Source organism: Pinus tabuliformis, chromosome 8 (genome assembly GCF_031772625.1).
Source record: "Pinus tabuliformis cultivar Carrire ecotype Pingquan chromosome 8, CPIR1, whole genome shotgun sequence".
Classification (NCBI taxonomy): domain Eukaryota; kingdom Viridiplantae; phylum Streptophyta; class Pinopsida; order Pinales; family Pinaceae; genus Pinus; species Pinus tabuliformis.
In genome coordinates, this window is record NC_142294.1 from 1,919,231,989 (window position 1) to 1,919,244,632 (window position 12,644).

At 37.5% G+C, this 12,644-nt stretch overlaps 2 protein-coding genes across 2 annotated transcripts; both read left to right on the forward strand.

Moving 5' to 3' along the window:
- Positions 1-1,826: 1,826 nt before the first annotated feature.
- Positions 1,827-2,393, forward strand: LOC149244165 (uncharacterized). The gene has a single exon (XM_089371456.1). It carries the CDS (start codon positions 1,827-1,829, stop codon positions 2,391-2,393), a length of 567 nt encoding a protein of 188 aa, XP_089227582.1.
- Positions 2,394-10,836: 8,443 nt separating this feature from the next.
- Positions 10,837-12,444, forward strand: LOC149244166 (UDP-glycosyltransferase 91A1-like). The gene has a single exon (XM_089367935.1). It carries the CDS (start codon positions 10,850-10,852, stop codon positions 12,278-12,280), a length of 1,431 nt encoding a protein of 476 aa, XP_089224061.1. The 5' UTR covers positions 10,837-10,849; the 3' UTR covers positions 12,281-12,444.
- Positions 12,445-12,644: the final 200 nt, after the last annotated feature.

Sequence of the window (12,644 nt, forward strand, 5' to 3'; positions counted from 1 at the left end):
ATTTCTCTGGGCTTTATTTTAATCGAATCAAATCTTTATAAGTTCTAATATCAAAAAGAAAATTGAAGGAGAATACACTAGGCACACAAAATTAGTTGTATATTACATTCAAAGCCAAATTACAATCTACATAAATAATGTTCATGAGATTCAACTAATTCCAAATAAGGAATTGCTTGTTAAGAAAATCTCTTAACAAATAATTTACCAATCTGAAGATTATTTCCAAATTTTCTCTTTTTAAAAAAATAAAAAAATATTAAATTTTACAACAAATATGAAAAGTTGTAAAGTAATTGTATATCGATGATTTTAATAGCTTCACTATCACAAATTATCGAAAAACCATAACGATAATAACCTCGATATTAACCTCAATATTCAAGATACTCAAAGTTCTACCCTTGAATATATAGTAATTGAGATATATTGTACTTATCGGGAGACGAATATGACAATAACCATATTCTACAAGAAGTAGCCAACGCATCTAAATACTTCATTACAGATTTATAGGTTATACGAAGTTCTTAGATTTATAGGTTTTTTTTACTCTTAATTTTTTATGATAGATAATACAATGTATTTATGTGATAGATAATACCAATGTATTTATGTGTTTTGGGTTGAAAATAATTAATATTATTTTGTATTAATGGAGAAATGGTTACACACGTTGTAACGTATCTTTTTAGTTTAGGATTTGTTCCTAGAGTTTAGGAATTTGGTTGCAACTTCCTGAGTTCTAGTAATGTACTTAATGATGTAATTGCTCATTTGATGCATGTAGAGTGTACGGAGAGAGTTCTCTTTGTTTGAGTGCAGTCTCCAGGTGCAGTACTCACCTGTGAGCTGCAACTCCTTTTTCAAATCATGTGTGATTTTTATCTTGGTATCAGCGCACAGAGTAGGGATAGCCTTAATTTTTTTTTTTATGATGCATCATTGATTACAGAACTGTAGTGGTGGTCGAGTGTATAGAAGCATTCGTAGAATTAGGTGGATTGCAGTAACACCTGAAGACAAGTCTCAGATGACTGATCATCTCTAAGCGGGAAATAGGGTTGGCGTGGTTTAGTCGTGAACAATCGAGCCATTTTTGAACAGAAGAAAGGGTTGGCGCTGTTTATTAAGGAACAGTCGCACCATTTGGCGCGGTTTTGAGAGAGATAGTAGCTCCAGCACACCAGAAAGTGCTATTGGCATGGAAAATCAAGCCTTAATCGCGCCAATTTAGTAAGACGCATCGATTTTGTTTTCAGCGCGGGTATTTTGCCGTCAAGAAGCGCCAGCCTCTTTCTCTTTGGAAAATCTGCAATTTTTTGCAGATCGGAGTTACCTAGTGGTGGCACTTTGAAATTTCAGATCTGTTCGGTGGTAGTAGATCGGAGTTGCCCAATGGTGGCGCATTAGAGTTCCTGATCTACTCAGTGGCAGCAGATCGGATTTGCCCGGTGGTGGCGCATTGGAGTTTCGGATCTGTTCGGTGGCAGCAGATCGGAGTTGCTCGGTGGTGGCGCATTGGAGTTCCCGATCTACTCGATGGCAGCAAATTGGATTTGCCCAGTGCTGACACATTTGAGTTCTGGATCTACTCGGTGGCAGCAGATCGGATTTGCCCGGTGGTGGCGCATTGGAGTTCTGGATCTGTTTGGTGGCAGCAGATCAGACTTGCCCCGTGGTGGCTCATTGAAGATACAATTTTTTTTTCCTCAGCAAAGCAGAGGTTCGGATTTGGTATATGGTGATTTTTTTTTAGTGTGTCCTGAAAGTGTACCGTTGGATAGAATTATTCATCAGAGGATCAGAAATTTTATCAATCCAATATGAATAATAGTATAGAATCGTATCTCCACGAGTCTAGCAAACTCGATGGATCGAATTTCACCAACTGGAAATTCAAGATGCAGACTTTACTTGAAAGTGCAAATGCGTGGTCGATTGTTACAGGAAATGAGCTGAGATCAGGATCAGCCACACAAGAACAAGATTGGGATAAAAGGGAGACAAAAGCAAAGGTCATATTGAAAATGTCCGTCAAGGACAATGCTATCCCACATATTAGAGACTGTAAATCGACCACTGACATTTGGACAATGATAAAAAACCTATACCAGACGCAGAATACAAATCGTGTCTTGTCACTCAAAAGCAAGTTGTTTGCATTGAAGATGGAGGAGAATGAGTCCGCTGCTGGATTCATTGCTAGAGTCAAAGACCTGAAGGACAGATTGGGAGATATCGGAGAGAAAGTTTCCGATTCAGATCTGGTCACGATCATGTTGAATGGAATGATTGATGAATACCAGGTGTTTATCACAGGGCTGTCAGCAAGAGAGAAAGCCCCTGCATTTGAAGAGCTGACAGGGATTCTGCTACAGGAAGAAGAGTGATGAAAAAATTTGAAATCAAAGAGAAATGACCTTGCTCTGATGGCAAAAAGGAGACAGAATAGAGGGAAGCAGCAGCAGTAGAAAGGAGCCAACACATTTTAGAAGATACTGTTTAAAGGTATGTCTGCTAATAATTTTCTCAGCAAGAAATGTTTTTACTGTGGAAAACCTGGTCATCAGATTAAAGATTGTTATAAGAGGCAGGGAGACGAAGGAAAAAACAAATAGAGAAAACATAAGGGTTACTTTGTTAAGGAAGAAGAGGAACATAGCCATGAACTTTGACTATTTATAGTCGATCGTGCCCTTTCAGCTTCAAAGGGAGATGAGGACAACATATGGTATGTTGACTCGGGCACATCCTCACATATGACTGGTAAGAAGGATTGGTTTGAATTTCTTGAAGAAACTTCATGTGGGTCGAAAATCTATTTAGGAGATGATAGTGGACATGAGATCAAAGGATATGGTGACATTCCTATAAAATTACCTAACGGTGACATTAGACACCTCAAAAATGTATTGTATGTTCCAGGAATTAAGATAAATTTGGTCTCTGTCTCAATGATTACTGATCAGGGCATGCAAGTGCAATTCTTTAAGACTAACTGTGTCATTAAGGATAGCCAGAAGGAAACAGTTGCAACAGGAGTGCGCGTGGGGAGCCTGTATAGACTAGATGTGAAGAGTATGCCACCGCAAGCAATGGTCGCAGCTGGATCAACAACCAAAAATCTCTGGCGTCAGAGATTCGGCCATCTTAATCTGCAAGACCTCATCCTACTTCAGAGAAAAGGTATGGTTGATGGACTCCCTATTTTCCATAATGTTAAGCTGGATTGTGATGGATGTGCATTAGGGAAAATGCATAGAGAAGAGTTCCCTTTGCATGTTAATAGAAATGAAAGAGACATTTTAGAACTGGTGCATACAGACATCTATGCACCTATGCAAACCAGGTCATTAGGAGGAGCATATTACTTTCTCTTATTTACAGATGATTGCACTAGATTTTTATGGATATAATTTCTGAGTAAAAAGAGTCAAGCCTTACAGTATTTTAAAGAGTTTAAATCCATGGTAGAAAACCAGACAGGAAAAAGGATAAAAATTCTCCGCTCAGATGAAGGGGGAGAATACAAGTTGGGAGAGTTCATCGATTTCTGCAAGCATCATGGGATTGTGCAACAGTTTATAGTGCCCCACACTCCACAACAGAATGGAGTGGTAGAATGGAAGAACATAACTCTTGTGGAGTGCACAAGGAGCATGCTTCAAGGTAAGGGTCTATCAAATGGTCTTTGGGCAGAAGCTATTAACATTGTTGTGTATTTAAAGAATAGGAGCCCTACTAGATGTCTAAGCTTCAAAACCCCTTTTGAAGCATTATTTGGATTCAAACCAGCAATGAGTGACTTAAGAATATTTGAGTCAAAAGCTTATGCTCATATACCTAAGGCAGATAGGAAGAAGTTAGATCCTAAAGCCCTGAAATGTATATTTGTTGGATATGGCACTGAGTTCAAGGCATATAAGTTATTTAATCCTGTGACTCACAAGGTTTTTGAAAGCAGAGACGTCATATTTCATGAACAGGTTGAAGAAGGAAATAATGACTCTAACAGTGATTGCAACATTCCATTGCTATTGGAAGAAAACAGTGAGGAAGATGAAGAGCAGGAGAAGAAACAAGAAGAAGAAGTAATAGACAATGTAATCAATAATTATGTAAGCCCAGAAAAGGCTGAAATAGACAGAATTGAGGTAACTCCCCTACCAAGGAGATCAGGTAGGAAGACTCGATTAGCTTCTAAATTGAAAGACTATGCATTAATGTCAAATATTTTAAACATTGTAGAACGTGCAAATTATGAGGAAGCAAGTAAATCTGATGCATGGAGGGCTGCAATGTATGAGAAAATAGAATCAATAAACAGAAACCATACTTGGGATTTGGTTGAATTTCCTGAAGGTAAAACCCCCATAGGATGCAAATGGCTGTATAAACCAAAAATAAATGCAGATGGGAGTATAAAGAAACTTAAAGCTAGACTGGTAGCAAAGGGTTACTCACAGAAAGAGGGAATAGATTTCGATGACACCTTTGCTCCTATAGCCAAATTAAACACCATTAGAATGCTAATTTCCTTAGCAACAAAACACAAATGGCAGCTACACCAGCTAGATGTTAAGTATGCATTTCTGAATGGTGACTTGAAGGAAGAAATTTATTTAGTACAGCCTGAAGGTTTTGTGAAAAAGGGGCAGGAACATCTTGTGTGTAAATTGAAAAAGGCACTTTATGGTTTAAAACAGGCACCCAGGTTGTGGTATGAGAAAATTGACTCATTTTTTGTTCAGCATGGCTTTCATAGGAGCTTGAATGATCCAAATCTGTATACCAAGTTTAATAAATAGAGGCAAATTATTTTGATTTCTTTGTATGTAGATGATATGATCATAACAGGGAATGCTAACAATCTGATCAAAGAAATCAAACAACAGATGTCACAAGTGTTTGAGATGAAAGATCTCGGAAACCTTCATTATTGCTTGGGATTGGAGGTATGGAAAGACTCTGGACAAACTTTTCTCACTCAAGGGAAGTATGCCAGAAGCTTGCTGGAAAGGTTCAGAATGGAGCAGTGCAGATCAGTAGCAACACCATTACAGCACAACTTAAAGTTGAGCAGTGATGATGGTACTAAAGAGGTGGATGCTACCATGTACAGACAGTTAGTTGGCAGTTTGATATATCTGACTACAACTAGACCAGATTTGGCATATTCTGTTAGTGTGTTGAGCCAGTTCATGTCAGAACCACTCGAAAGTCACTGGGTCGCAGCAAAAAGTGTGTTGAGGTATCTTAGTGGTACTAGTAATTATGGCATTTTGTACACTGACACTTCTGATGTTATTCTAGCAGGTTTTTCAGATTCTGATTGGGCAGGTAACTTGGATGATCGAAGATCTATCACAGGTTACACATTCAGCATTGGATCTGTGGTCACAGCATGGAGCAGCACACTGTAGCTCTATCTTCATGTGAAGCTGAGTACCAAGCATTATGTGTAGCCACATGTGAAACTATTTGGTTGAGAAGACTTCTCAACGATGTAGGAGAAGAGCAAAAAGAATCAACTATTATCAAAACCGACAACCAGAGTACCATCAAGCTTGCATACAATCCAGTTTTTCATAAAAATACCAAGCATATCGATACTCAAGTTCATTTTGTTCGAGAGAAACAACAGTCAAAAGAGATATGTGTTGAATATTGTAAAACTTGTGATAACATGGCTGATATTTTTACTAAGCCTCTTGGGCGTGTAAAGTTTGAATTGTTTAGAGGGATGCTAGGAGTTCAGGATAATCCTTTCTCCATTAGGGGGGGAGTTGAAAATAATTAATATTATTTTGTATTAATGGAGAAATGGTTACACAAGTTGTAATGTATCTCCTTAGTTTAGGATTTGTTCCTAGAGTTTAGGAGTTTGGTTGCAACTTTCTGAGTTCTAGCAATGTACTTAATGATGTAGTTGCTCATTTGATGCATGTAGAGTGTATGGAGAGAGTTCTGTTTGTTTGAGTGCAGTCTCCAGGTGCAGTACTCACCTGTGAGCTGCAACTCCTTCTTTTTCAATTCAAGTCTGAATTTTATCTTTTTGGGTTAAAAAATTTAAACGGATATATTCAAATATTATTTTTTATTTTTAATTAATTATCTCATATATGTTTTTTATATTTTTTTTAATATAAATGTGACAAGTGATCTTTAAAATAAATTTATAATTTAGTTAATTTTTATGATTTTTTAATTATAGCAAAGTAGATATATCATAAAGTAAGTGTTTTGATGTTTATTAAGAATAGCTATTTATGAATATTTACTAGGCTTTTAATCTATATGGATGCCCAGTGTATGAATCAATCACATATACATTTAAAAAAACATGTAACAAGATTATTAACATGGAGCTTTACCCCATTGTTTTTTTTTTCCAAGGAAAATGGTGTAATTTTATTAGTGAAAACAAAATTACATGTTACATTTTGAGAGAACCAATCATCATCAAGTCAAAGACTGATGATAAGAAAACATGTGCAAAAAAACACAGTAATATACAATAAGGAGAAAAACTAGACTTTTCTCCCCTTCTTTTTATCCACCTTGTCCCATTCCCCTTGAGATGGCGTATCAGAGACAAGTACAAGTTGCTTGCTAGGATCAGGTCTTGCATTGTCCTTGTATGAAATTGAGTTGTCTGTTGAATGACTTCGTTTATACCCACTAGTTTCCATAGCTTCCAGAAAATTTGTTGTTTGTACCTAGTTGTCCTGCATTTCATTGAGTTCCTATGGGATTTCCCCTTGGTTTTTTGGTACCTGTGATGTCTGGTTGTTCCTAGTTTGTAGAGGTTCCTCCTCTACTTTATTTTCTCGCTCTTCCTAGTGGGAAGGGGGGAAATTCCATCCTTTGGGTTGTTTCCCATTCTTCTTCTTTCTGCCTGTGTTTTTTTGCCTTCAGGGCAGATATTTTGTAGATGCCCTATTTGTTTGCAGATTCTACATCTGAAGGTTTTGTTCTCATTATCTAATGTCTGAGTCCAATTTATCTACTTATGGATCAGTTGAATGTGGTTCAGTAAACCCTTGTTGAGATCTACTTCCGCACATATCCGGGCATGTGTGTAGATTATTTCTTCGAATATTTGTGTATCTGTTTTGATATATTTCCAAATGATGTTCTCGATTCTTGTGAGTACTCTCTCATCATAGAAATGAAGAGGGAGGTTGTGCAGACGACTCCACATTGGCATTATGGTGACAACCATGGTGTTTGCATCAAAATATGGGAACCATGGTGTGATGAAAAGACCAGTCAATCCCCAGAACCATGGTCCATCCTGTATAATGTTGTCCCTGACCTCTGATGAAGGGAATTTTACTATGAAAAACCCCTTAGAACAGAGGTGTATTTCACATTATAATGACCAATTGGTCAAAATCTAATGAAATAACTCCATTGGCTCTGGCCATAAATAGTTAAAACGACAAATAATTGCTTGTGATTCAAAAGAAGAACAATGCTTATCTATTTTTGTATTATCTACAGTAATTTCTGAGATTGAGTTCAGAAGCTCCACAATGTATGGGCTAGGGGATGTACCAACCTATTTTTTTGGTTCTGCGTCTGTTCTTTTCCCTTGCAGGATATTCTTGAAAGAGGGTCCTCCATTCATTTGCTTCGATTTGGCTTCTATGTTTTTCAAAGAACTCCACCCATAACCATTTCCCGCTTTTAAGGATTTGTGGGCTGAAACCGCTCCACCCCTTAATCGCATATTGAGGGTAATGGAGGATGCTGGTTGAATGTGGTAATCCTGCAGAAGTCAGATGTCCTGTAATGCTCTGCCTTCAAAAATTAGGTTTTGCATTTGTGTTGGGTATCCAACCAGTTGCATGATGTTGTGCTTCAGATCCAACAAATTGTCTACTATATTTACCCATATTAAAATGGAACTCCCAACAGGAGTTTTAGTAAGGATTTGAAATCAGATGGGTACTTTTGGGTTCTGGGAGCCATACTCCCTCGTTTTTCCCAAAAACCGCTCAACAATGGAGAGCCTATAAGCCATAGGGGGCTGGATGGAGCAAGAGATAGCAAAATATGGAGCCAAGTATATCATAATAAAGCCAATAAATGATGGATGGTTGTCTGTGCCATAAGGGAGCTCGAGTGTCAGTACAAAAGGAAATAGGGGCAAGAAAAAAAATCAACACCAGTCCCAATGAGGACAGGAAACAGAGCCAAGAGAATAATATACCCATGGCCCGAAAAGACGAAAAACAATAGAGAAAAAATCACTTCACAATAACCCTCCTGTGCACCCGCAATCCATCTGCGCATCCATAGTCATCCATACAAATGTGACTCAATTGATATTGGAGCCAAAAGCTGAACATAGGGTGTCGCAGGGTTCCAAGGCACGAGAAATCAGTCAGCTAGGGTTCGAAGTTCAAAATGAGGAGGTGTCACCTCCAGCCACAGAGTTGCCAAAACTGACCACTTCCCGGAGAGCCAAGGAGTCCCCTGCGACCCATTCAACCAATGCAAAATGGCCTCTATGGCCTCATGGAGATGGAGCCGAAAGGGGCAGAGTTTTGTCGTTTTTTTTCTAGGGATACTTAGCCCTCCAACGCCCGGTAATTTCTTGTTCACCATGCGAGTCCCCCTATGAATAGGACCGGGAGGTCGCTCCCAAGAGATTGATTTTTCTGAGTGAAACCCTAGGTCCTATTTGTGCCATCTTCCCCTTCTTCAGCCCTTTCTGCAAAAATAAGTTCACCCCATTTTTATATTAACATGGCTTATCAATACCATATGCTTAAAAGTCCATAGCTCATTTTGTATGACACTTGTTCATATGATTTTTTCTAATTAATCAATTTAATTAAAAATATAGAAAAGACATAATTACTTTTGAGATAAATCTCAACCTTTTATTTGTGAGTATTATTAGGAATATTCTAAAATATTCCATGGAGGTTAAATCCTTACCATCCACCTAATGATTATTGATAATTAAATTAAATACCATGTAACAAGATTCTTAACTATGGAGATTTACCTCCACTTGGTCATTGATATTCTTATCTGGTAAATAGGCTTTGTTACAATATGATAAACCAATACCATGGCTTATTAGTAATGCATGCCCAAAAAACCATAAATCATTTCATATGACATTTTTTTTATTAATCAATTTAATCAAATGGGTAGAAATGACATAATTACTTTTGAGATAAACCTCAACCTTTGATCTATGACCACTACTAATAATATTTTAGAATATTTAGTGGAAGTCAAATCCATACCCTCTACCTAATAATTATTGTTAATTAAAATATCATATAAACAGTTTTAGTCCAAAAGAGACACTTCCTAATAAATGTGAATAGGCATCAATTCATGATAAGCATCAACGCATCGACTTCCAGTTCTATTACACATTGCCAAGATTTAAAAAATTCATAAAAGTTAACTAAATTATAATTTATTTCAAATGATTAAGAATAATAATAATTATAAAAATAATTAATATATGAATTAAATATATACATATTTAAAAGATATAATAGCATTCTTAATCATGGAGATTCACTCTCATTTAACCATGAAGATTTTTTACTTCTAAATAAGTTTGGTTACAATATCATAGCTTAATACCATGGTTTATCAATACCATACACTCAAAAAACCATAACTATTATGATATAACATTTTTTAATTAATCAATTTAATTTAAAAAGTAGAAAAGACCAACTACTTTCAAAATCAATATAATCCTTTAATATATGACTACTAAAAACATTTTAAAATATTTAGACAGAGTCTACTATCAATTAATAATTAATAATAATTAAATTAAAATTCTAAAAAAAATATTCTCAAAAAATATCTCTATCAACATAATTAATTTTATTTAATTAATATTTAATATTAATACAATTAATTATAATTAAACTTAGAAATTATCAGATTTAAATTTGATAATTTCACATGAAAATTTTTATTTTGTTAAATTTTCAAAAAAAAATTCATAAACCATATTAAAATAAAAAACATTTCTACATAAATAAATAAATAAAAAAAAAAAATTAGTTTTTTTTTTAACTCTGGAAATATTACAAATATCTCCCTTCATAATGCCATGCAACTCAAAACCTAGGGAAGAATGGTAGTTGTGTGTAATTTTCCACAACAAAATAATGCCGTGCAACTCAAAGCCAAAGGAAGGATGATGACCGTGGGCTATTAACACAATAATGTCATATATAGAAAATATTGTATAATTTACTACGCTCCATTTAACTTTACCTCACAAAAATTACATAAAAATTAATTAGCAAAGTTGAACTAGTCTGTTGACTAACCAGCTAAATATCATATTACAGCATCTCGGAAGTGGATTATTTCTTCTCCATTTATTGCTTAGTTTTAATTCTATCGTTAAAAAATTTTATTATTACTACTCATGCTTATTCTGACTAACCAGCTAAATATCATATTACAGCATCTCGGAAGTGGATTATTTGTTCTCCATTTATTGCTTAGTTTTAATTCTATCATTAAAAAAATTTATTATTACTACTCATGCTTATTCTTCATGTAAAAATGTGGTTATAAAATACATTAATAATATCTCCTAAAATGATTAAATCAAGGACTGCTTTACAACTTTAATTTGTTTATGAGTATTAAAAGGTGAAAATATTTTATAATTGCTCAAAGATAAAATATTTGTTTACTATACATGTACCATACGCAACACGATAATGTCGTGCATCTTGAAACTTCAGGAAGAATGGTAGCTGTGTGCAGTTTTGTCTATATAATGCATAATTGAGGAACCATAGATTACATCTCTCTATACCACATAGGGAAGTTTAGGATGGACAGTCACAATAATGGCAAGAAGCATTTCCACTTTCTGGTATTTCCATGGTTAGCGCAGGGCCACATAAATCCTTTCTTACACCTCTCAAAGGCCCTCGCAATCCACGGCCACAAAATCTCCTTCCTCTCCACGCCTCTTAACATTTCCAGAATCAGGCCGTCATTACAACTTCAGCACTGGCCTGGCCAGATCGATCTGCTGGAACTGCCGTTACCGCCCACAGAGGGACTGACTCCCGGCGCGGAATGTACAGCGGACATCCCGCCAGAAATGGCGTTTCCGCTGAAGAAAGCCATGGACGGCATGGAAAAGCCCTTCCGAAGTCTGTTCGAGAAGCTCTCGCCGGATTATCTCGTCCACGACTTTGCGCAATTTTGGGCGCAGAGCGCTGCTGCGGATATGAATGTTCCAGCCATTCATTTCGCTATCTTCCCCCCAGCGAGTTTTGCCCACATCGCACACCCTTCTAAATTGCGGAAGCACGACATAACCGCCGAGGAGGTCGCGGCTCCGCCCCTCGGGTTTCCGTCCTCGGAGATCACATTCAAGCTATACGAAGCACGGGATCTTTTGGTCATGTACACAGGATTACCCGGCCACATACCTCCGGTCTATCGGTTCGCTAAATGCCTGGAAGGATGCATGGCGGTAATTGTGAAATCCTGCTTTGAATACGAAGATAAGTATATTAGTTACTTCCAGGATGCCATCGGAGTCCCCGTGCTTTCTGTCGGCCCGCTCTTGCCAGCAGTCCACCCCGGCGCCAGTGCCAACAGCAGCGAGCGGTCTGATCTACTGGAATGGCTGGACCGGCAGAGGGCGGCGTCGGTCGTTTTTGTGTCGTTCGGCAGCGAGGCCTTTCTCTCCGAAGACCAAATCCACGAACTCGCGCTGGGCTTGGAGGCCAGTGGGATCCCATTCCTCTGGTGTCTCCGTTTTCCGCGGTATTCGGACAGTGGCCGAGACGATCCGGTGGGGATCCTTCCCGAGGGATTCGAGATTCGAACCCAGGACCGAGGCGTGGTCGTGCAGGGCTGGGTACCACAGGTACGGATCCTCTCGCATCCATCCATCGGTGGGTTTCTTAGCCACGCAGGATGGAGCTCCGTCATGGAGTCACTGAGCTTCGGAATACCCCTCATTTTGCTCCCTCTTCGACTTGACCAGGGCTTAAATGCCCGGCAAGTAGCTGCGGAATTGGAGGCGGGGATCGAAATAGAAAGGGGAAACGATGGCTCTTTTCTGAGAGAAAGCATATCGACGACAGTTAAAAAGGTGATGGCGGGAGAGGAGGGGAAGAAGTTGAGATCGAATGCTGCGAAGGCCCGTGATATTATAGCAGCCAATAAGCAGAGTAGTTACATCCATGATTTCCTTGAAAATCTCGAAGAGTTGTCTGAAGCTTACCAGAATAAAAGTCTGTAACGTTGTGTTGGCATATAGATAAAAAATATGTCAAAGAATAATAAGGTTAGCATCTAAAGTAGTGAATATGCCATAACATGACATTAGAGTAGATGATATAAAATTAGTGAATATTTCATATGTCAATATTTTTTTTAATATATGCAGGGATCACTTTCTCCTAGTTCAATCACAAAAAGTATTCAACTCATGATTGAGACCCTAACTTCAAGTGTAGAGGGAATTGAACCTATAATTTATCAATAGAAAATGATTAAACCCATGACCTCTCAATAGAAAAGGTGCTTTAATAACAGGGACTCTACCAATTGAGCTTACCCTCAAAACTGAGCTATACTTGAAAATCTTCCATGTGATTTATATA